General features: G+C 42.0%; 2 protein-coding genes across 6 annotated transcripts; both read left to right on the top strand.

Annotated features, from left to right (window-relative positions):
• On the top strand, positions 1-22501 carry bub1bb (BUB1 mitotic checkpoint serine/threonine kinase Bb). Of its 4 annotated transcripts, none has more exons than XM_032500210.1 (9): positions 1-178; positions 1019-1185; positions 1307-1366; positions 1457-1601; positions 1691-1887; positions 1970-2130; positions 2262-2455; positions 2539-2639; positions 3180-3716. In XM_032500210.1, the coding sequence occupies exons 2-9, from the start codon at positions 1043-1045 to the stop codon at positions 3457-3459; spliced, it is 1281 nt and encodes a 426-aa protein (XP_032356101.1). In that variant the 5' UTR covers positions 1-178; positions 1019-1042; the 3' UTR covers positions 3460-3716. The 4 variants fall into 4 exon arrangements, 3 of the variants coding, with proteins under 3 accessions (XP_032356101.1, XP_032356102.1, XP_032356103.1); XM_032500211.1 differs by having other exon boundaries at positions 80-219; XM_032500212.1 differs by lacking the exon at positions 1-178 and adding an exon at positions 200-230.
• pak6 (p21 (RAC1) activated kinase 6) lies at positions 7768-23865 on the top strand. Of its 2 annotated transcripts, none has more exons than XM_032500206.1 (9): positions 7768-8237; positions 17193-17440; positions 18817-19476; positions 20017-20550; positions 21269-21402; positions 22503-22629; positions 22724-22849; positions 22999-23133; positions 23357-23865. In XM_032500206.1, the coding sequence occupies exons 2-9, from the start codon at positions 17237-17239 to the stop codon at positions 23522-23524; spliced, it is 2088 nt and encodes a 695-aa protein (XP_032356097.1). In that variant the 5' UTR covers positions 7768-8237; positions 17193-17236; the 3' UTR covers positions 23525-23865. The 2 variants fall into 2 exon arrangements, with proteins under 2 accessions (XP_032356097.1, XP_032356096.1); XM_032500205.1 differs by having other exon boundaries at positions 7768-8035; positions 23357-23606.
• The last annotated feature ends 203 nt before the right edge of the window (positions 23866-24068 follow it).

Raw genomic sequence — 24068 nt, forward strand, 5'->3', positions numbered from 1 at the left:
TTCCTGTTTGTGGTTCCTCCAATCAGCTTTCTCCAAATTCTCTCGCGGTCAATGTTCAAAACACAGAACCGACCGCTGAACAGCGTTCCTGTTACGAGCCACAGCCATAGAGATACGACCGACGGTGTAACGTGCTAGCTGTAACAATTTGGAAAAGAGACGAAGGAGGCTTGTGAGCGTATGAGAAACCACTCTTTGTAGATCACCTGTTTCGTTTTTGTATGTGACTGGTAAATGCTTCCAACATTGCAGACAGAAAACGATCGAGCTAAAGCTAGCTAGCTAGTTTGTTAGCCCCCATGTCACGCACTAGCAAGCTATCTAGCTAGCGATAGCTAACTAACTTTACTCATGTTTGCTAGCTAGCTAGTTGATAAGACATCACAGGTGTCCTTCAGACGTGGATGTAAGATGATAGCTACAAGTAGCTAGTCACGTGTTGCTGTCAAATATTGTGTTGCATAAGATGATCATATTTTATTAACGTCTGAAACGTTGATTGTTAAGTCAAAATCAAAACATTAGCGATATGATGACGTAGCTAGGGTCATAGTCCGGTGTCGTTTTTTGATAAGCCCTAAATGCTGATCATAATTATTATAATATTGAGTGTAATAAACTAAAATATTTATATGGTGCAATTTAGACGTTAACGTGTATAATGAGGTTTTTTACATCCCCTACAATGCTATGACAAGTTAAAAACAGGATTAACATGCAAGATAAATTGCCAAAAAGAAAAGCTGCAAATATTCACATGGGAGAGGATGAAATGTTTGGCATGTTTCCTTGATAAATGGCTTAAATTTTTAATCTATTATCCTATTATCAAAATTGGGAGTCAGAGAAAATAAGTATACGCAAATTATATTCAGTGAAAATCATTAGTCTAGACCAGATGTAAAAAGAGATTTTTTTTTTATTAAGAGCACCTAACATTAATGAGCTGTGTGTGTGTGTGTGTGTGTGTGTGTGTGTGTGTGTGTGTGTGTGTGTGTGTGTGTGTGTGTGTGTGTAGCCAGCCAGTTGTTTTAACTTGGCAATGGCAGAAGGAGGAGATATGGAATGGGAGCTAAGCAAAGAAAACATCCAACCATTGCGACGGGGAAGAGCCATATCAGCCTTACATGAGGCGCTCAGTCTACAACAGGATGGACTCAGCTCTGCCATCAACCAGCAGAGACAGTATGAATGATCTTTAAAACATTGTTCCCAGATTGGGTGACAGCAATTTCTGTTAAATGCTTCTTCTTTTTCAGCACTTTTTATATGATGACGGAGGTTCTGCGAATTTTTGTTTTTCTAGGGCCTTTGAGTCTGAACTGCGAATGTATGATGGAGATGATCCACTTGATGTTTGGGATCGGTAAGTCAAATATGTAAACAATAGTGTATTTTTATGTGCTGCTCTTAAATCTTAGAACATCTAATCATCGTGTGGTTCTGTCTTTTAAAGGTATATTAAGTGGACAGAGCAAACCTTCCCTCAGGGAGGAAAAGAGAGCAACCTTGCCACACTGTTGGAACGAGCTGTGACCAGATTCACAGAGGAAAAGAAATACCATGATGACCCTCGCTATGTTGAACTCTGGATCAAATTTGTACGTGTATTATTTTAACCTCTGACTATGTTTGCTAACAAATGCAGCAGTAATAACTTTTGCCATACATGTGTATTGCATATCTTTAGGCAGAAAACTGCCCGGAGCCCTTGGACATTTTCAGGTATATGCAAGCACAGGGAATTGGAGTGACACTGGCATCCCTCTACATCGCTTGGTCTGGAGAATATGAGAATCAGGGCAACTGTCGCAAAGCAGACCTGGTCTACCAGGAAGGATTCAAGAAGTGTGCGGAGCCGCATGATAAGCTCCTACAGTTTCACAAGTATGGATTTGTCCAGTAAAGTTTAAGATATAGTTTTAAAATGCTAAATGTTGATAAGCCCAATTTTTCGTATTATTTGAAGGGCTTTGCAGGCACGTGTGTCCCGACAGGTGATGATGAATGTGGAGGAGGATAGTGATGATGAGCCCAAACACCCCGAGAGAGTTTCACTAGCTGAGCTCAAACACAGAGGGAAGAAAAAGGCCATCGCCCCCATCAACAGAACTGGGTCTGCAATCAGAAGTAAGCTCAAGAATATGCAAATAAAATCTGTGGGGATTTTTAAACTGATGATACTATCCATCCATCATATTACTATCCAGCACCTATTAAATATCAGCATTATCATTAAAAAACGGTATTCAATTGAACAGGTATTTCTAGAGGCATGCAGTCACACGGCGCCCCTGTCCTGGCCAGTGGTTCAAACAGTCGGTTGGTGGTCTTTGATGAAAACAAGACTCAAAGTGCTGGCCCTTCAGAGCCGAAGTTAGAGGCGTGGGCAGCCCCTCCCACTTCCAGGGCAAAGGAGAACGAGCGGAATCCTGAAAAATGGTGTGATGTCAAGGTATGAGACAAGGAGGTGTTAGGTCTTAGTTGTTCTAAATGTGTGGAGTGTAACCCAGTGATGTCATTGTGTATGTACTACAGGTGCCCCAGAAGTCCAAATTTGGACACACTGTTATGGCCCCACCGCCTCCCAAACCCACCTTCCAACCATTTGTTGAGGAGTCAGACCAGCCTCCAACAATGTGAGAGACGAGACCGAATTCTAACTTTTCTCTACAGTTGGGATTTGTTGCTTTAATTAGTTGAATTTTTTTTATTTCTTTTTTTACATTTATTTTTATTTTACATCACACATTCAGGTTCATGAAATGGGAAGCAACATATTCCTAAAATTGATGACTTTCACAAAATGAATGCTTCAACAATTTAGATAATTAAGTAAAGCGCTTCCTGTTGCAGCCACTCAGTTGTGACAACTTTTGCTGTTTTTTTTGTTTTGTTTTTCAGTTTTGTATCATTGCAAGTTAATTAAAAATCATGTTTTACAGGAAGATGTTCAGAAAAAAACTATCACATTATGGCTTGTGGCCATTGGGCAGTAATTAATTTTGGTAATTTTAATTGACTAGACACTTCATTGAAAGAATAATACATATTATAATAGAATACATTCAATACAAATGTAAGTTGAAGCACTATTCATGACTTATTTCCAAGTTCAGTTTGTGATCTAAGTTCATCCTTCCCGTGTTATATTTTGCATCTCCCTTCTACCCCCACAGGACTCCTTGTAAAATCAACCCAGCAGTGAACACCGTTTTATCAGCACGCAAGCCCCGCAGAGAGGAAACTCCTCTAAAGAGACTGCAGGAGCACCATCAGCAACAGAAGGAAGCAGAATCAGGAAAACTACAGGAGCAGAGCATGTACTGTAAAGAGCTGCTGCTCAGTGGTGCCACTGAGTTTTGCTTTGAGGAACTGCGTGCTGAACGCTACTTAAAAAAGGTGACACCAGAGGTCAAAGGTCAAGAGGATCAAGCTTGCGCCAGTGCTTCAAATTAATTCATCTAAAAGTTGACAATCTTTTCCCTTTTTTGTTAAGAATTTTTGCCTTCATTTAGACATTTATCTGCAAGTATCATGTAGTTAGTGACTGTATTTGTTATCCTTCTGTAAATATTTATTTTTTTCCACTTACTCAGAAAGGTAAAAAGATAAATGCTTTGGACTAAATACAAAGTATTTTAGTTGTTTGATTCACTATTACAAAGCAGGGGGGACAAATAACCTATACAATTGTAATTGAATCCAGTGCAAAATTAAACTGACCATAGCGTGGAACATTTACACAATTTCAACAAACAAATGAATGAAAATAACAGTATTTCAAAGGCTACTGGATTGTATTACATCTACTCCTTATAAATACTAAACACGTTTGTTCACCACAGCTTGAATCTGCTGCAGATATACAGTATACTACTCACAAGTATTCCTGATTTCCTGCTTATCTTTTTTTTTTTTGTCTATTGTTCTTAAGAACAGTGTGGTTTCTTTGTGTGCTGCTTTTTCAAGTTGATTTGTCCTGTGTAGTATTTTCTTGAGCAGACATTTCAGTACAATTCAAACATTGTTGAAAGAGGACTTCAGTAAGGTGATTTAAGTGGGTTTAATGTCTGAGTGAAATGTCCCTTCTAGGCTTGTTCAATAAACCGCTGAAATTGTTTGTTTAGTTGTTTTTCAGACTGAAGGGTTGTAGTAATGCACGGTCAGCGAGAGGCATTTGAGGGAAATTATGGATTGAATTCTGGTAATGATATTTGGATTACTAATAGAGCTCAAGAACAATTTAGCGCCGAGTGTGGTCTGTTGCTACAGTTTGAAGACAACACTGACTGGCATAAATAAAAACAATCTGCAATAAATACATATAGTTACTGCTGCTTATTCTAATGAAGTGACTCAATTTTACTTTCTCACTGCAGGATCTATTTTAAGGAATTCCAACACTGGGCATCAGACTTTTATGAGCAAATCATGCTTTCAGCTAGTCAAATGTTAATCATTGTCCAGGAGAAGTTACCCAGAAGCCTGCTGATTAAAGTGGTGGGAGTAAATCCAATCTACTGTGATGATGGAATGTACTTCACAAGTAGGCAGCTCACAGGGCAGAGTTTGATGAATGGCTGGAAGATAGGTGGTTGGCTCATTAGCAAGTGAAATCCCCCATTTGCAGTTGTGGCAGAGCAGGCCTTGGTTATCTTCACTAGCCTGATGTACTATGGACTGTTGCTGCTTTTACATGCTCATGGACCACTGGAGGAACCGACTTTAATCTCATTTTTGGAAATGTGACACTGTCAGCCAAGATCCTTTCAGCTGGTGAGTTCCCAAACTGTCTACTTTAAATTTTGGCTTAGCACTGAGTGCAGCTGAAATTCAGTGATAAATGATAAGCAACATGAAGCACTCCCATCATAACACAGCATAATGCATCCTCTATGGCTTGCTGTTTGGCAGGACTTATTAAAAGCTCATCCCATGAAAGCATGCAGCCAGTGACTCCAATAGTGTCTCAGACAGAAAATCCATAGCTCTCCCTTACTGCTGTGGACAGATGGTACAAGCAAGCTACCTTTTCTTAATTTGCTTTGGACAGGCCCTCAGAGAAGAGCTTTTGTTCAGCACTGTTAATTTGATGGACAAGAACACTCAGGCTTTTTATGAGCCATGTTTTACAGTCAGAGCTCTTATTTGTTGTCTTTACATGCACATGCAGTTGTCTCAAGCCTCTACGGAAGCTCACTTAGACATTTTGCAACAAGATGAACTATACTTGGCAAACCAGGCATGGAAAGGGGAAAAGTCTCCAAAAGTGCATCAGTAAATCCTGAGAACAATTTGTTAAAGAAAAAAGAATGGAAGCCTGTACAAGTCAGAAAAAGGAAAAATATGCTTAAGCCTTCACTCATGGTAGCTCACATTTGACTAAATATTCCACAATGCTGACCTGCTATATCATAATTTCAATTTGGGAAATTAAAAATATGACTTAACTCATAATTGTGACTTTTTTGTGTCACAATTGAGCATTTTTGTTTTTTATAACTGAGTTATCATCTACTAAATAAGATAGGACAATAAAACTGGTTAAATTAGTAAAGGGCTTTTTTGAATAAAGTTTTATGGTTATGTCTGATTCTGTACTATATATTTGCATTTGTGACACTATTGGTGAGCACTATTCATTTATCATGTAGTTGCCTCACTTACAGAATTAAAATGAATTTATGGGTCATCTGGAAATGTCAATGGATTTTGACAAGAAATCACATTTGCTTTAGCTGTATAGGCTGAACCCTTATAACCCCTTGGTGTAATCCTTACAGATTCATCCTTAACAATAGAATGAATTGAAATGCAAACAATTAAGGCAGTATCACTTATATGGACCCTGGGCTTTCATTTTAATGACAGTGGTTTAAGACTGCTCATTGTAAGCCCTTTTTTACATTACAAGCTGTTTCCACTATTTATCCAAATGGGGGGTAGATGTATTTAGGAGATGCTTTAAAGGTCTTAAAGTCTGATAGTGAAGCAGACAAATTTACATTTAAATAAACCCCTCTAAGTCCCCTTTTAGTTTGAATCAAACAGACATCTTATTTACCATTATAATGTCTCTCCGTAGAAACATGCTTTAAAAAAAATAATAATCCTGTCATTACAAAGACAATTTTTGTTTTGTTTTTCAAGGCCTATACCAATTATTAGTTAATGAAACCGATAACCGATTTTTGGAACCGATATGCATTGACAGTGAATATGTAAATAAGATTTTGGAATGTTACAACATTCATCACAATACACCGTAAAAGATAGTCTGATAGTGTAATGGGCGGGACATTAGTGAAGACATCAGCAAGTAAAAGGGAAGTAGAGGGACAGAGATGTAGCCTAGCCAAAGTAGCTTGCTTTTTAATTGATTTACTATATCGATTATCAGGCAAATAAAATATGAATACAGATAATCTGCAAACTGCAAAAAACGGCCCAATTATCGGCCAGAGGGACAAAAACTTGTTCTTATATTTTTGCATAATTTACCCACGAGTCATATTTTTGTATAATGCATTTGCTGTATTTGTTGAAAGAAATGGTCAAGTTGAGTAAACGCTATCATGAAAGCAGAGAGAAGTTTGTCATTAATTAACCCTTAACCGCTTAAGTTTCCTTCAGACGTGATATGAGTTTGGGTACATAAAAGGCTCATCAGATAGCCTGAGCAAACGGGCCTTTTTTTGTGACAACTGCCATTTTTGCATATAAGAGACCTATGACATGACCGTTTTATTGCTGTTTGAAGCTCTGAAGTCAAAAGAAAATCATAAAAATAAGTCATGCGAGGCTGTAAAATATTGCCAAGCCAATAAATATCTGTGACAATAATGCTGACATGTAAGAGTAAAAGAATGGGAGGGGTTGTGTCTGCTACACCCCCAACAGGCAAATCTGTCATTGTTATGCAGATTGGTTCAGTGGAGCCTTTTTGATGTGTAAGGAGGAACATCATCATTTAAGCTTGTTATAGTGCCTTTGCAAGCGTCTCATCATATCAAAATGCCATGTATAACATGTATGCCCTGAATCTGGCTCACTCTGCTGCAAGCAATTTCTGCACGACTTGACCCTAATACATTTTCCTGCTTTGTGTCTGGTCTTAGCTGCTGTATAAATTATTCAGGAAATGATTGTGGTGGAAAGAGAGGGGAAAGCTTCAGTCAAATAATGAGGATGCTTAACTGGGGCAGTGTTGTAACTTCAGTTTCCTCTCTACTTTAAAGAAGTCACATTGGACTCAAAAAAGATTGTAAGGATGAGGACTGCACCCTTTACAGAAATAGCCCCCCCTCCCATTCACACACACACACACACACACACACACACACACACACACATACAAATACAAATAAAACAACCCCTCCCGCCATCTGCCATCCCTGACCCTGTCATTCCATGGATAATGCATTTGACTGAACAGCAGCACACTGGGTGAACACAGCGCCCTTGCATTCTCATGTCACCCACAATATGTGCAATAGGGACCGAGGGAGAGATGGAAGGCAGGGAGATGGGTGAAAGGTATCCCAGGTGATGCGGCTGAGCTCTTCTCTTCTTACAGTCACTGGAAACCAGCTTAAATACACACACAAACACACGCACACACATGCTGCTATCAATTCTTTTGCAGCCCAATGAGGGAGTGGGAGGAGGCAGAGAAAGAGGGAAGTGATAAAGAGAGAGAGAGAGAGAGAGAGAGAGAGAGAGAGAGGGAGGTGGGAGGGTATGTGTGTGTGTGAGAGAGAGAGAGAGAGATAGCGAGCCAGAGAAGAAGAGGGAGAGGGGGGGATGGAAGGAGCTGTATGGGGCTGTGATATTCTCTCCTCCTGGATGCTGCCTTTCCTCTTCATGGCTTTGTCCCTCCTTTGTACGGTCACCCTGTGTCCTCAGGAGCAGGCAGCGGTACACGGACCAGCACTCAGCCACGGAGCCGGGGTTGAATCAGCCCCAACAAAGAGCCTTTGAGATGGCAGGGTGTGCTTCTGCCTGGAGGGAGGAACGCATCAGGCTTTCCCAGGCAAGCGGCAGCCTGCAGTGTGCACTTCCTTGAGAGCCAGCCCTCCACGTCGTTGTGTGTATGAAAGAGGGAGAGAGAGCGTGTATGTCCGTGTGTGAGTGTATGTGTGTGTGAATGCGAGTGTAGAACAGTGTGTATGTGCGCACTCTCGCTTCCAATCCTTCTTGGAGGAGAGAGGCTCTCCTCTTCACTAAACGGAAAGGTAAGGGGGATGTCTGATTTCCCCCCTCTTCTTACAATGATTTATCCCTGTTTCCTCTCTCCACGGTGAGGAGAGTGGGGTAAATAGGGGGGGAGGTGGTGGGGTAGAAAAAGGAAAAAGGGGCTTAACGTCATTGATAAAGAGCAGCTAGTGCTGTCGGTAGGCATTAGCCGTGGTAGAGGTTGAGAAGAAGGAGGTGGAGAGGCTGTGAGCAGAATGCAGTGCAGCGAGGTCCTGATGTGGTGGAGAAAGGGTAAAAAAAAAGGAAGACAGAGTGGGTAACTGGTTGTATTCAGTGATGGACTGCATCTCAAAAGAGCCTTCACCTTATGCTCACCCCTCCTCCTCAGATTCCCCACATCCCCTTTCTTCCTCTGTCGCTTCTGTCCTCAACCTCTATTTCAAGGTAAAGGATACAACAATCCCTAAAATGTTGTCTACTTTGAGATGGATCACTCTTGACCAATAGCCTACAGACGGTGCCATTGCTATGTTCACTGTGGACAGAGGCTTTCTGTTTTTACTATTGTGCGTGTGTGTAGGCTTAGTTCTCAGGTGATCTTTCTGGTCATATCCGTGCATGAGGATTTAAGCTGCCTACACACTTCAGTAGATGGATGCTAGCACATGAGAGTAGACTGACGTGACACATTTGACAGCATTTACTTTCACCCGTTAATGTAATCATTAGAAAACCTGTTGTGCAAGAGCTTGCATGAACAGGCGATGTTTGAACTGTGCTCTGTTTGACTTTATTTTTTTAAGATATAAGAAACAAGTAATCTGCCGTATTGAGGAACACAGGTTTGTAAAGTCTTTCTCTCAGTCTCTAGATTAGTTTCTAAATCCCCAGTGGAAATCTAATTGAGGCTAAGGTGTTTTAAAAGAAGCGCATAGATTTCAGTTTTCAGCTAGTGCTTTAGCACTGCCTCTGCACTCATTCTTATTGACAGGAGCTAAACATTGATGCAATTGCTTCAGAGTTGGGACTGCAGAAATATGCTGTAAGTGATCAACACAAAGGACTTTATCAGATCAACAGGATTTTGATCCAAACTGCATTCTCAATGGTGTTTTTACTAGTGCATTGTATGTCTCATTTCAGTCTGACGATAAAGTAACTGAGGCTCTCCTGAAACTACCATGTGTTTGTGTCTCAAGTTACTCAGGTCACTACTTGATATTCAAGGAAGAGGAATAGAGGAGGAAAAAGAATAGAGGAGGTGGCAGAGAAGGTCTCTTTGGTGCATGCGCACACACACACACACACACACACACAAGCCTAAAGTTTTTCAAAGTTTTTCTAGAGGCCGTCTCAAGTCTCCCGACTCTAGTCCATGTACCGGGACACTGACAGGACAGGAAGTGATAGGGTCCTCACGCATCAACACAGCACACAGGTGTAGGCGGTACATCATCGTCATGTGCCGTGCTGTGTTCGTGATTGTTTGAGAGGAATGCCAGTGTCATGTTCATGTCAGCAGAAGGAGGGGACAGTGGGCATTAGCAGCTTAGCGTTGCTACCAGCCACGAGACGTCAAGCACTAAGGATTAAAACAGAGTCCAAATTAGGACAGCATGCCATGATTCCCCTCTCTGGGCTGAAACAGCATCCACGCTGGGTGACAGAGGAGGGTAGCAGAATCGGTGCAGATTGATACTCGTTGGTTAAAAATGGTTGGTGCTTTGTCCCTGGGAGAGACATGCTGAGGCCTGTGCTGAAAAAAATATAAATCAAAGCTTTCATAAGCCCATGCGCGTACAGTAAAGCTTGCACCGAGGCCTGGCGCATCAATAAATTAGACCCAAGAGAGAAGAGTTGGGCTCGTACCATTGGTTCAGGCTAATCATAGATCTCCATCAGTACAGTGTCAAATTGTTCAAAGCACTTGTGAGAGCCAAGAGGATCTTTAATTAAACAGAGTGTTGGTCAGTGCTGCATTTCCTTACTCTCCTGACTAGACCTTAGTATACATATTTTTACACTGCATGAAGAAGCACACTTTCTTAATTCAAAGTGTTTTTCTAGTGATGTGTCAGCATCAATAGAACATCCCATAAAAGCCCCAGGACACTAGAAGTGTTGCCTTTACAATGTCATTATCTTAAGGTGTTTTGAGTAGATAGAGGCTATAACTTTTACTGTGCACTTATGTCCACACTCTTCGCTGTGGGTGACAAGGAACTAGTTTTCTTTCTTCGTCCATTATCTTGTCTGGTATAAACTGGCCAATATGTCAGATGACAGAATGATACACGCACTCTGTTGATGGAAGTGTTCTGTCCTTAAATCCCCTTTGCTGTGGCTTGTTTACTGCAGACAAAGCTGCCCAAGATAACAGAGAAAAGAGGTTATATGTTCAGAATAAAAATTGCACCTTGTCACAGAACCGTGCCATTAAATTAGGCAAATTAACACGGACACTGTAAAACTGTGTCCATCTATTCAGCATCTTTATTCTTTTCAATTCTGTCCTCTCACTTTCTTCCTTTCCATCTCTTTTGTAAGTGTCCAGACTCTCCTTTCCTCCCCCACTTTTTCTCCTCCTGTTCTGAACTCTCATTTTCTTGTTTCCTCCTGTCAATATTAACACAAGACTGATGTGAACTCCTGCGCAGCTGTCTGCCCTTGAAGAACTGACAGCCCACATTGATGAGCACGGACATCACAGTTTTCTATACACTTCCAATCCTGAGGCATTTTGTTACTTCTTCAGTGCACAAGAAAATGACAGACAAGCTCCTTGATTGTTTACTGTCTTAGAAACGCAGTGCTCTGTGACTTCAAACCGTTTCCGACTTGCAGAGGTTTGAGTAAAAGCCTACACATGACACATCGCTGCGAGTCATGTGACATTAGAAATCTTGCGAGTTATGTCACTATCAATGAACTCTGTGTGGATATGGGTCATCCCTGTGTAATGCCCAATTTATAAACTGAAATTCAAATTCAGAATATAAATATACATTTATTAAACATTATTTGCAGGGCTGTAGTCAAGTCGACCTTTGTCAAGTCCAAGACAAGTCCAAGACCAGGACTAGTCAAGACAGAGTCAAGACCATGTCCAAAGGGGTTTAAGTCCAAGTCAAGACCCAGTCCAAATGAGAGACAGTCAAGATTGTGACAATCGCTGACAATTAAACTAATACCTGTTTTCTGAACGAGCGCTTTATCAGTGGTTTTGTTTTGAAGGAGGAAGTTACTTTAGAACAAAAGCATATTATGCTGGACTCAGTCAAGACCAACTAGAACATTTGGCTAGTCCAGATTCTTCTTTTAGTGCTTCACTTTTCATAAACTATATACTGAAACTAGTCCGTGACATTCACTTCACATGCCCTTGGGTATGCTCTACATTGTGCCCTTCTTACCCCTAAGTGGATTTTGTTTTCAGAGGTAAAAGTACTTTGAGGACTGAGAAAGTTGTTTTTGACCACTTTTAGCCAAAACAGGCATCTTTACCTGTATTTTCTCTTTTCTGAGGAACCTCCTGTGGTTCTGAGTAGCTCCTTCAATGTCGTGCATATCCTGGAGCAACATTAACTAAAGTCATGCTAGTGGCTCTGTGAGTACTTAGGCACAGCAGTGCTTAATAACACAATGCTAAAGTCAGCATGCCAACATGCTCACAATGACCATGTTAACATGCTTATGCTATGCAGGTATCATGTTTATTTACCATCATGGTTTAACATCTTACAATGTTGACATTTGCTAATTAGGTAGAAAACAAAAAGTAAAACTGAGTATAATGGGAATGTCCTTTTTTTTAGCATGTATTTGGTTTAGGACTAATGGAAATCTGGACCTGATGAGAAATCAGGGGATCACCAAAACTGTTGTGTTTCATCCTGAGGGGTACACAAATTTGTGTAGCAAATTCAAGGCGATCCACCCAATAATTGTTGAAGCATTTACCAAAAAAAATCAATGTGAACCTCACACTGGTGCTAGAGGAAATCTCAGTGGGATGCATCCTCTGGAGAGCTCATGGCAATCCACCCTGTAGTTGTTCAGATATTGCAGTTTGGAACAAAGTTGTGAACTGACCGACTGACCAACCGACCAACCAACTAACAAACCAACCATATGACATTGCCATCCCCAGCTGCTAGCAGGACAAAAAAAGCCACATTTGCACAATGGGAGACTTTACAGAGGCAGTAGATGTGTGCCATCCTCTAACATTTCTTGTATTTCAAGTGCTTTGTCATGCATGATGTATCAGACCACTAGCATTAAATATGCATGACAGCAATGTGTTGTTCCATGTCATTGAACGCAGCTTATTACATCACTTGTCATCTCCTATTGACAATCCTTCTTTGTCTACAGAGGTGAATTCAAAGAGAAAGCAGACAACTTAAGTCATAAACGTTGCTATTGTACTGTCCGATCACGTCCAGCGCTTGTGTACCTTTTTAATGCCCTCAGATGCTGTGTGTATGTCTGTGTGTGTGTGTGTGTGTGTGTGTGTGTGTGTGTGTGTGTGTGTGTGTGTGTGTGTGTGTGTGTGTGTGTGTGGTGGTTTAATGAAGCACAAGGAAAAGGAAGAGATGACCAACCAAGAACCCATTCTCCCTCTCCTCCCAGTCTCATTACACTCAGAGGGCAGAACGGTCATCATAATGAAGCTGATAGGAGAGCAATCTCTAAGACCCCCATACTGCACTGCAGAGTCCAAAAACAGCAGTTAAGACCTTGATGCTATCTATGCCACTATAAAATAGATGTAGCACCCTGTTATTCAGCATAGCTGGATTATGCTTATACATGCATTGACAAACAGAAAAAGAGGATTACTTCATTCCCATCGTCTCCCACCCTCACCTCACTATTTGCTGTACAAAATAAACACGTATGGGTGCTAGAGAGGACAGGGGTGGGAGGTGCATGATGTGTCCTAAAATTAGATCAGTGAAGGACTGAACACCATATTAATTCTGCGAGCACAGTCACCTGCACACTCATATATTCCTGCATGCAACAACAAAAAAGAAAAGGAAAGGTAGAAATCAGGGCAAACAGGAAGAAAAAAAAATCATTTAACAGAGCTTGGAGCACTAACATCGAGCAAATCCAATATCTCTTTTATCTCTCGATCCCCTCTCCCACTTACCCACAACACAACCTGCTCGGGGTGATTTGAACATGAGGGGAATGTAAGCATGCCCTGTCCTCTTTTGTCATGTTGTCTGTGGGAAACGTATAGATTGCCTGCTTGCATTTCTCGCTCTATCATTATGCTCATGTGATTTTTGGTGACTGAGATTTTAGTTCTCACTGAATTGTGGATATTTAGGTCACGCCTTCAATTTTTTTGCTCATGCACACAGTTGTAGAGATGGAAATACCTAATGTAGCACAATTTCGGAGTGACCTCATCTTCTTTGGCTCTTCTCATTCCTGACAGCAGCCGGCTGAGTTTTTGCCTCAGCACTTTGATAGATTCAAGACAAGCCACTGAGGCATAGGGTCAAGTCCCTGCAGTTTAGAGGGATGTGACTAGAAAACGTGATTATACACCGTGCAAGTTCAGTGCTGTGCATATGTATTATACGACGGGCTTAGAAATCAATAGCATATTGTTATCAAGACAGTCATAAGCTTGGCGGAGATGGAAGGGTCAATATAAGGCCAGTTGCATGTGATTAAAGCTTGTAAATCAATAATTGCATCAACTTTTCAATTTATTTTGCCCGGGCATGAATTAACACAGTGCATGTGTGTGTTTCAACTTGCCTCTAATTTCACATTAGTAAGAAAGCTGAGAATGAATAATGAATGCTGTGACATGTTCTGTTCTCCGCTGTTTTGATCTAATGAAGCTTGATAAAGTACTATACAAAGCAGCCGTCCCATTTGTGCTTTTATGAGCCCATTATTGCTGGCAGTGGAGGACTGTAGCAGTTTGCATTTGACTCATGAGTAAATATTGATCGATCCGCTTGTAAAAGGATACATAAGCGCTATGTGTAAATATTTGTTTAGGCAATGCCAACATCTGAACAGCTATCTAAGGAGATAGTTTCTTTTGCAGCGGAAACAGAAAAAAGCAGAGATTGCAATATTCTGTTTTGCAGCTTGTTTACACAAGCATTCCTTATTCAAAAGAAGCCACAATTGGTGCTTAAAAGCCTTTCTGTGTCTGTAGGAAGAAAACTAGGTCTGTGTTTCTCTAATACCTCCAGGTCTGACTGTAATCTTGGCCCCACAGTCTCTCTCCCTACCTCCTGAGAACCCTCACACAATAATGTACCTGTCAGATGGAATTAAAGTCCTTCCCAGCACCACATTATGTACATAGGGAGAGCACAGAGTGATACGCTTATGCAACACTTAGCATATTAGCCTTGTGATTGAATTATCCTTGGAGGATGATGCCCCCACATCCTTACCCCGACGTTTTTAATGAAGCAGGTTTAGCTCATGTGACCAGTGGGCTTGATCTCCTTTTACCCTCTTGTGATGTGGTGGAGCAAGTGAAGGGGTAGCGACCGATAAAACTCACAACAGTCGTTGTCAATGCTGATAGGAGCTGTGCTGCTCTGAGGACGGAGGTGGAAAGAGGGGAGACTGCCAATGTGATCACCTGCTGAGCATCAGACAACTGCAAAACTAATTTCCTCAACTCCCACCATTTCACAGTGCACAATGACAGATTGTATCTGATATTCTAGGGGCACCTTGTAGGGCTGTGCGTTGGCTACATGCACCAGGGCCTTTAAGTGCTACATTCTGGTAAAGTAAACAAGACAATGAGTCTACAGTCATGGGCTCTGTGAGGCTGTACTTATACACAGCCGTGCTTTGGTGCTTTGAGCATAGCGGTCATGCTAGCATGTTAAGCAGGTACAATGTTTGTTTACCGTGTTCAATGGCTAAGTATAGCATGTTAGCTTACTCACATTTGCTAACTATGCTGTGTTCCATTTAATTTACTTTAGACAGAGCTGAGAATGAAGTCACACCTGAGTTAGTCTATCCACAATGTTCCACTAAAGGGATTGCTCCGTTGCCGCCGGAAATTTCGCAGGGTTTAACTCTTTTTGGCCAGCTATCTGTTACCTTCCACTTTTTGTCTGTTGTAATTCTAAACTAGGATATGGTTAACTGCTCCTCAGATCTCTGCAGGGTAAATCCTGACGGCTAGCTAGACTATCTGTCCAATCTGAGTTTTTTGTTGCACAACTAGAACTTTTGAACGCATACATGTTCCAACATGCTTAGTGTCTCCCACGACGATTGTGAGTGGTTTAAAGAAATGCCAATAAACCAGAGCACATTTTTCTCCCATCCTGGAATGTTGTGTGGACTAGCCACACCCTCCTCCCCAGCACTGTGGATAAAGGTCTGGCAAGTTGAGACTACACCTGAGTTGACTGCTTTCCAGTACAACAAGTTGGAAAACTATTATATTTAACTGGGTGGTGGAAGTGTGGTTTGCTCTAGCCAGGTTAGCCCCTGTTAGCAATGCCAGTTGATACTAACGCATTATTTAGTAATTATGCATACAGACACTGTAGCAGCATATCTACAGATAGGACAGTACTGTATGTGTTCAACTGATTTATTGAGACACAAATAAGACAGAAGTGCTGGTAAATAGTAGGTTAAATTACTGCATCAGCTGTTGATGTTTGGAGCAGCCATCTTGGATTTTGAGGTCAGGGTTGGTGAGGTTCTCCCAAATTTCTGAGTGGGAAATCCAACTTCATGAGGGCGTTCCAGTTAAAATTTCCGACTTCCCAGTTTAAATGGAACCAGCACACCCTGACTGCACATGCTGTAGTCACTTGATTCACATGTTAAGTTGAAAGGACTAAACCATGAATCTGGAGTACTATTGCACTCAAGTGAACTCAACACAAATTGCCAAAATTTCTGTCAATTGTCCCTCCTATGTAATTTTGACATTGAATACGGAATGAAAGAAACAATCTGGGATGTGTTCCTTCCTACCTGCGTATTTCTCAACGTTGGCAATACGCACCCCAAATGTGCAATAAAAGATAAGGGGATCAATCAGTCACAGACTGAACAGAGCGTTGCCATCCCTAGAGCCACGCAGCTATCATGCCTGGCCAGAATTTCCTCTATACTGAGAGCTACATGAAACAGTATAAATACTAATCATGAGACCTAAATTTGAGTGATTAAATGTGCTCTATAAATAAATTGACTTGACTTGACTTGATTATCTCCCAGTACAGCTGCACAGCTGAGGAAATGAGATGTAATGTATTAAATTATTTCCCTACACTTGAATGGAAAAAGAAGCTTAACATACTGTAAACCAGAGTAAGTTGCTCGCCACATGCATGGCCATCCATCGAAGGATTAAGTAGTTACCCTCCCTGCAATCAAGGGCACACAAGCTACTAATTAGGACAGGATATGAGTTAAAAAGGGTTTATGAAGGATAGCCTGCCATAGTATATTTGTGTTTGTTTGTGCGTGTGTGTGAGCGTGTTTGTGTCTGTGTGTTGTACTCGTCCTGCTAATGCATTCAAAGCCTGTGGGGGCTGGCCAGCCCAGCCACGTGCTCAGCAGTAAAATGGCACAGAGAATGAATAAGCCTTGATTGACCAGATATCCTTCATTACACATGTGATTACAAATCCATCCACTCTCCTTGGAGCTTCTTATAGGCACAAGCTTGTGACAGCCAGCAAGGCAGTGTGCAGAGACATACACATCCCAGACAGGGATCAGCTTTTAGATGAGCCATTTGAATATTTTCCCACTTGGAAAGATCCTCTGTTGTCAGATTTTATTTGAATACACTTGGTCAGAGAATAAATAATAAAGGAGAGTGGTCAGTCAGCGGCACCATCACTGGGGCAGAAGAGATTTGCTTAAATTCAAATGTCAAGATTACAGTAACTGGAACATGTTCTTTATGCAATATTGAGTGCAGTTTATTAAAGGCTGAATATTTTTCCCTACAGGCACTTTTTGAAGAGGGCAAGCTGTCGACCACGTGGACCTGAGGATGTTTCGCAAGAAGAAAAAGAAGAGGCCTGATATATCAGCGCCCAAGAACTTTGAGCATCGTGTCCACACCTCATTTGACTCCAAGCGTGGCTGCTTTGTTGGCTTGCCAACCCAATGGCAGAGCCTGATAGAGAACCTGCGCAGGCCTAAACCCGTGGTGGACCCTTCCAGGATCACAGAGGTGGAGCTGAGGCCAAAGAAGGTACACCACACCTTCCATTAAACTATTTATTGATCCTCTAACCTTACCTTGAACTGATCACTAATGACTAACAGCACACCATTCAACCAGGCCCTCATTAAGCTGTCATGTTTTACTATTGTAAAATAATCTCTAATTATTTTGCATAAAGATATGATGCCTGTTGTATTGATGCAAAAGTGTCCTGGTGCAGAGGCATCCTGCTGTCTCAGAGAATGTCATAATCCTCTGATGACCACGCGGAAAGAAGGTCTGCTCCCCTCCCCATCTTTTTGCTTTCTTATCTATCATGGGGCTGGGCTAATGACCCTGCTCTGTACACTGACTGTACAATGTTGAATACTCAGAGGGGCCATAAGATTTATTACTCCATGCAGGCAATTAATAACAGTCCACGGTGCCTTCCCACAGATGTCAAGCATAAGGGATAAAAAGTGCACGTACAGGGAAGGAAATGCCAGTTAATGATAAAGCCTGCAACTCTCACGATTTCTATGGTTCACATAGCATATGGTTGATTCTGTTTGTGACCCTCCAGAAAAAAATAGAGAAAACGAACATTTCATTTATTCCCTAATGTGATTAGTGCTATTCGATATGAAAACCATCATGACAGAATTTAGGTCAGATTTATGTTTTTAATAGTGTCATCAAAATTAGTGTGGTGTCACCTACCTAAGAACAAAACATATGGATGAAAATACAGTACATTTCAGGTTATTGCTATTAAAATAACATTACAATTATTTCAGCATCTTTTACAATACGATATCTCACAAAGGCCATTATCACCTGCCATTCTCTCCTCTTGGAGAGGTGCTACTGTAGGTAAGATGTCATCTGACCTCTACCCCCTGTGCAGATGTAATGGCACCGAACCAGGAAAACAGGAGAGGCTGTTGACTGGCTGTGAACTGAACATGACTCTACCCTGACTGAGAGTGACTAATGAGACAGCATACAGTTGCAACAGTATCACTTTCTGGCAAAAGATCTTAAGTTTGTCTGATCATTTTCTGTCAGGGCAGGTTTGGCTTTGCATGCCCTCTAACTATGCATACCATCTGCAAAGTCATAGGAATATCCACATTTTGCAACATAGGAACTGTCGAGGCTCTGACTTTGAGGTATGTCTCCTGTAACATTTGCTTGGTATATCTCTTAGTGTATTGTCAGAATGAGCCACTGGGGAAATGATTTAAGTCACTGTCTTTGAAGAATGACAAAGATGTCCTTTACAGATTCTCAAGTCTAATTTTAACTCACCTCTGAGCAATGATTATGTCACCCTCCTAATTTCTCTTAATCCAAAATCTTTCAGTGATGTGATCATGGCAAGCGCAATGTGATTAAGATAAACGCCTCTCCTCTTTCAGACCATTGTGCGGGGTAGCATGATCGGTCATGGAGACTACATCGCAGCTATGATCAATGACATGAACCGTCTGTCTGTGACCAGTTCTAACTCTTTGAGGAAGAGCAGCCCATCAGCCAGAAAGAGGGCCCAGTCACTGGGAAGACTGGGGGAAGTGAATGAGAGAGATACTTACCAGTACGAGGACCTGACCCAGGATGATGAAGACGATGAGGATGCGGGTCAAGACCAGTGGAGGGACAGGGCCAGAAACATTCACAGTGAGACCAACACCCCCTACTTGGGTATGAAGAAGACTATCACTCTGCAGCCTAATGGAATCTTGCCAAAGGCCAAGTCCACCTATGAAGTCAGCGTTAGCTCCCTGGAGGGACCCTTGCACCAGGTTCAGTCCCAGAATATTCCGGTACTAAGTCACGGGGCTTATATGAGCGGTGAGGTGGGCAGCCCTCAGGAAAGACTGATATGGAAGAGAGATTTTCAGCTGCCCAGGGGAATGCCACCAAATCAGAGACCTATAGCTTGTTTTTACAGCCCAGCTATGGCTTTACAGCAGCCCCATGGTGAAGCGACAGTCGCAACGGAGCTGCGGCCCAACGCACCAATGTACATGCCCCCCCAGAACAGCCCTGGGAGGCCGTTTTCCTCCTATGACCTGAATGTAAGTCTGACATTACAGCAGTTTCTTTGCAGATCTTTCTCACCATTAATTGCACTGATAATACATTATTCATAGAATACACAATATATGCATATTTCTGCTAACATTATGTACATCATATTAGTCCTCGACCAATTTTGCATGAGCTCTGAATCCATTTTTTGTCAAGAAATAATTTTTATGCTTAGGTTGTAGAAACTTTAGCGAGGCAGCATATTGATTGGATTTACACTAAAGGTTATTAAAGCTCTGGGGTTGACTTTTTTTTAATTCTATAGTTGATTATGAAATGTGGGTTTAAAGTGCCAGAGGGGTTGTAAAAGTTGAGAGATGGTGTGTTTGGCAAGATTTCAGCGGGACACTTGGGTCCATATAGCACATCTTTACATGGGTCGTATCAGGTGAAGTGGATGCAGAGTGAAAGGGATGGACTTGATTTACATTCACTTTTAAAGCGGATTTTGAACCCCAGGCAGTCGGCCAACTCCCTTTCAGCTCCTTTCCTTAATGTTCCCCACCCTTTTCTCTTTTATCATGCAGGCAGAGTCGACAGTGAGGTACCACTCCGGCTTCCTGCCCACTGGCAACAGCAGTCCTCTTGTGGGCGGAATCAGACCCCAGCGAACTGTACGCTCCTCAGCTAGCTACACACTGGGCCTGTCTCCTAACATGGGGCTGAGGCCCAATGGGCCTGACCCCTTTCTGAGGCACTCTGGATGCCCCAATCCTGCCTACCCCCGGCAAGACAGCCCTTCCCAGCCTCGACCCTCCCCTACAGGCTCACTAGCCACCAGTCCTCCAGGCACCTGCTCCCCTGCTTTCAGGCCCCCACAACATCCTTCACCCAGACCACCACCAGACCCACCCAAGGTGACCCATGAACAGTTTAAGGCGGCCCTGCAGATGGTGGTAGACAAGGGCGATCCGCGGTCTTACCTGGAGAACTTTGTTAAGATTGGGGAGGGCTCGACAGGGGTGGTGTGCATTGCTACCGAGAAGCATAGCGGCAGGCAGGTGGCGGTGAAGATGATGGACTTGCGGCGGCAGCAGAGGAGGGAGTTACTATTTAATGAGGTACAATATCCAACTAGGTACTAAGTGATTGCCAAAAACAAACACAAACCAATGCATTAAGTTACAGCAGCAAATTTGAGGTTTCATGCTTGCTATTCTTTGTCTGACATTTGAAGGATTAAAGGTTTATTTCAACCTGGCGTTTTTCCCATAAATAGGGCTTTAACGGCCGTGCTAACTTTGCTCTCTCCATCTTTTTAAACACTTGTCTCCACCTGGAGAATCCATAATGGCTTGTTTCCCCAAATCTTTACAACAGAAGTGCCAAGTGCCAAGCTAGCATGGCCCATAGAGTCATAATAGCCACATTTATGGGAAATGCGCCAGGTTGCAATAAACCTGACTTTTTCTTTAACGCTTACTTAAAGGGGTACTTGGATGATTTTACACATGAAGTTCAGTTTGCTCGTCATTGGGAGAACTACTTAGCCTGTAAAAACACTTGTGTTACGTCTTCAGCTTAGGCTTGGAGACGTTGAAAGACGGGTGTTTACAAGATGGCATCTCTGATGAAAGACACTATATAGTTGGGTAGTTAGAGCCTGATCCATATTAAAGAGTAAAAGTCAGGATACATTGGACTTACACTAAATTGCTTGAGTACTGCTTCAACATTGGATAACCAAATGTAGCCACTCATGGGTCATGTCTATAGGAAATTATCATTTTAAAAAGATTAAAAAGATTTTGATTCTAACTTGAATGCTTTGTTTGGCAGGTGGTCATCATGAGGGACTATCAGCACAGAAATGTGGTGGAGATGTTTAAGTCAGCCCTGGTGGAGGAGGAGCTGTGGGTTATCATGGAATACCTGCAGGGTGGAGCACTGACCAACATTGTGTCTGAAACCAGGTATAAGCACCACCGAGATATAAAATTGGTCATTCTTAAGAAAGCTGCACTGGTGTATTTCTGTTTGGTTATGATATAATCTTTAATAACTAAATAAACCACAAGGGGGTAGTGTGGTATCGACTACTGAGAGATCTGTGTTGCAACCAACAGCATAAAGACTCACAAAGACCGTCATTAAGCCCTCTCTCTCTCACTCAAAGCCTGCTGCTTTTCTCTGGGGAACAGTAATAATTCAATAACATGTGCATGTTTAGATGACATGTGGATAGTCAATTTTGGTTGAGAATTTGATTTCCTGATGCGGTCCTGTTGTCCAGCAGCGCAGACATAAAAAATAAGGAAAACATATCGACCAGCAGAAGGGAGTTGAATTTTGTTGGGGCGTTTTGTTTAGAGCTGTCAATGTATTGTGTATTATTAACAGATGGTTGGCTCGAACTCCATAGGGTGACATCAGGGTTGGATCGCTTGACTCAAAGGGACAAAAAGAAATTCTCTCAAGCCAGATGACATATCAAATGAGCCAACTGTCACAGCCACTGTTTGTCAAACACTAAGATGATCAGTATATTGGCAGAACAATCAAGAATAAGGCTCCTTTTCTTCTTGTGTTTTTCTTGGCTGCAATCTGGTATCAAATAATTCTTTCAATGTCTCTTAAGGTGACTCATAAAAGTCTCCCACAATTAAGAAACCAAGTAACTACATAAATTAATGCAGTAAGTTTTTTCCTAATATATGTGTCTTTTAAATATGATAAGAATCAGGTGTGGGAGAACACAGCACTTTGTTAGGTAACTCTACATTTGATTTCAGTGGGCACATGACCTTGCTTGTTGCTTGAAAAGGGCCTTTTGTCTCCTGGCTCTTATGTCTTTATGTTGCACTTGTAAAATATCAAAGTCACATTAAAATTGTAGAGGAATGAACATGTTTTGTTGGTCATGCTGCTGTGTGGGAGTTGTTGTTTTGAACCTTCCACTTGTTATTGTTGCCTTTAATGCACTGTGATTTACCGTAACTCATAATGGAAGTGTGAAATATTAATGAAATGTTAACGTAAATTTGTGTGTGTGTGTGTGTGTGTTATCCTGCAGGCTGAGCGAAGAGCAGATTGCCACAGTGTGTGAAGCTGTTCTGCAAGCCTTGGCCTATCTCCATTCGCAGGGAGTCATCCACAGAGACATCAAGAGTGACTCTATACTACTCACATTAGACGGAAGGGTATGATATGTTGTTACTCTTTCTTTCTGTTTTTTTTTTTTCCTTTCTGTCTTCCGCTATTTTGATAGTAAGGTATTTGTCTTGTTCCCCACAGGTAAAGCTTTCAGACTTCGGTTTCTGTGCTCAGATCAGCAAGGACATCCCTAAGAGAAAATCTTTAGTGGGGACACCCTATTGGATGGCTCCTGAGGTCATCTCCAAATCACCATATGGCACTGAGGTAAGGAGGCACATTCACTCACGCTGAATAACAGTGGTGATCTCTCTCATGTAGCGTAAATGCTAACAGTGGCAATCTGTGCTGTAACACCTGTTACATAATTTAAAACTAAATATGAACTAATATTTAAACGTGTGATTGTGCACCAGGTGGACGTTTGGTCAATGGGTATCATGGTGGTGGAGATGGTGGATGGAGAGCCCCCGTACTTCAGCGAAACCCCTGTAGCAGCTATGAAGAGACTGAGGGATGAGCTGGCTCCTACTGTGCGAAATGTCAGCCAGGTACAAGAACAATCACAACATATTCTGTCTTTAAATATGCTATGTTGATATGGATGTTGATGTTGGCATTTAGCTCAAAGCACCACTGTATCACAGAGCCACTAGCATGGCTGTAGACGTTTATTAATTTTCATAAAAAATAACAAACTATTATTTAACTACAAATTGGTATGAATTGTAATAAATAACTACAGCAATGTTTAATCATCACACTCTGGTCCAGATCTCCCCAGTTCTAAAAGACTTCCTGGACCGTATGCTTACTCGGGACCCCCTAGAGCGGGCCAGCGCCACTGACTTGCTGGAGCACCCCTTCCTGCTGCAGAGCGGCTCACCTCAGTGCCTGGTCCCTCTGGTAGAGCAGTACCGCAAGCGCATGTCTCGTTGTTGACCCTGTGGGGCTCCCACTCCCCAACACCCGTTTTCAGTCTGACCTGTCCAGGCGAGGACCAGCACCGGGGCCCAACTGCTCTAGCACCTAAGCCAACAGGAGATCAGCTCCAGAGAAGCAGACCCAGAGAGGATGTTGCTGCCAGAGTGATGGTGGCAGGACGGAAAGTTTGGCTCACAGACACCGCATGGTCTCAGGCATGAGAAAAGCACTTTAGGAGTGAGTTAAAGGCAGCATGCAATTCTTCACCTCTTGACTCGGCTCAATCTGAATATTGATTGGCTTCCTGTAACATTCAATGGGATTTAAGACAACACAACATGGTGCATATCAACTGATAGCAAAAATCAATATTCCACGTAACTAAATGTAATGAACATATGCTACTCTAAAGATCCTTTATAGCGTTCATAGTGGGCATTATTGCTAGCAGTGTAAAGCTTATAAAGCTGGTGTTAGGCTTAAACCACAGTAGCTCATTGTGAAATTGTTAAGGAAGTATAAAGTTACCTCTGCACACTAGCACTCTCTGTTGTGGAAACTG

This window comes from Etheostoma spectabile, chromosome 20 (genome assembly GCF_008692095.1).
Source record: "Etheostoma spectabile isolate EspeVRDwgs_2016 chromosome 20, UIUC_Espe_1.0, whole genome shotgun sequence".
Taxonomy (NCBI): Eukaryota; Metazoa; Chordata; class Actinopteri; order Perciformes; family Percidae; genus Etheostoma; species Etheostoma spectabile.

Bases quoted from the DNA above. Each gene is read 5' to 3' on its own strand.
- bub1bb (XM_032500210.1), top strand. From the start codon at position 1,043: ATGGCAGAAGGAGGAGATATGGAATGGGAGCTAAGCAAAGAAAACATC. The intron at 1,602-1,690 runs GTACGTGTATTA...GCATATCTTTAG, and splicing joins TTGAACTCTGGATCAAATTT to GCAGAAAACTGCCCGGAGCC. The intron at 1,888-1,969 runs GTATGGATTTGT...TATTATTTGAAG, and splicing joins AAGCTCCTACAGTTTCACAA to GGCTTTGCAGGCACGTGTGT.
- pak6 (XM_032500206.1), top strand. From the start codon at position 17,237: ATGTTTCGCAAGAAGAAAAAGAAGAGGCCTGATATATCAGCGCCCAAG. The intron at 22,630-22,723 runs GTATGATATGTT...TGTTCCCCACAG, and splicing joins TACTCACATTAGACGGAAGG to GTAAAGCTTTCAGACTTCGG. The intron at 22,850-22,998 runs GTAAGGAGGCAC...ATTGTGCACCAG, and splicing joins AATCACCATATGGCACTGAG to GTGGACGTTTGGTCAATGGG.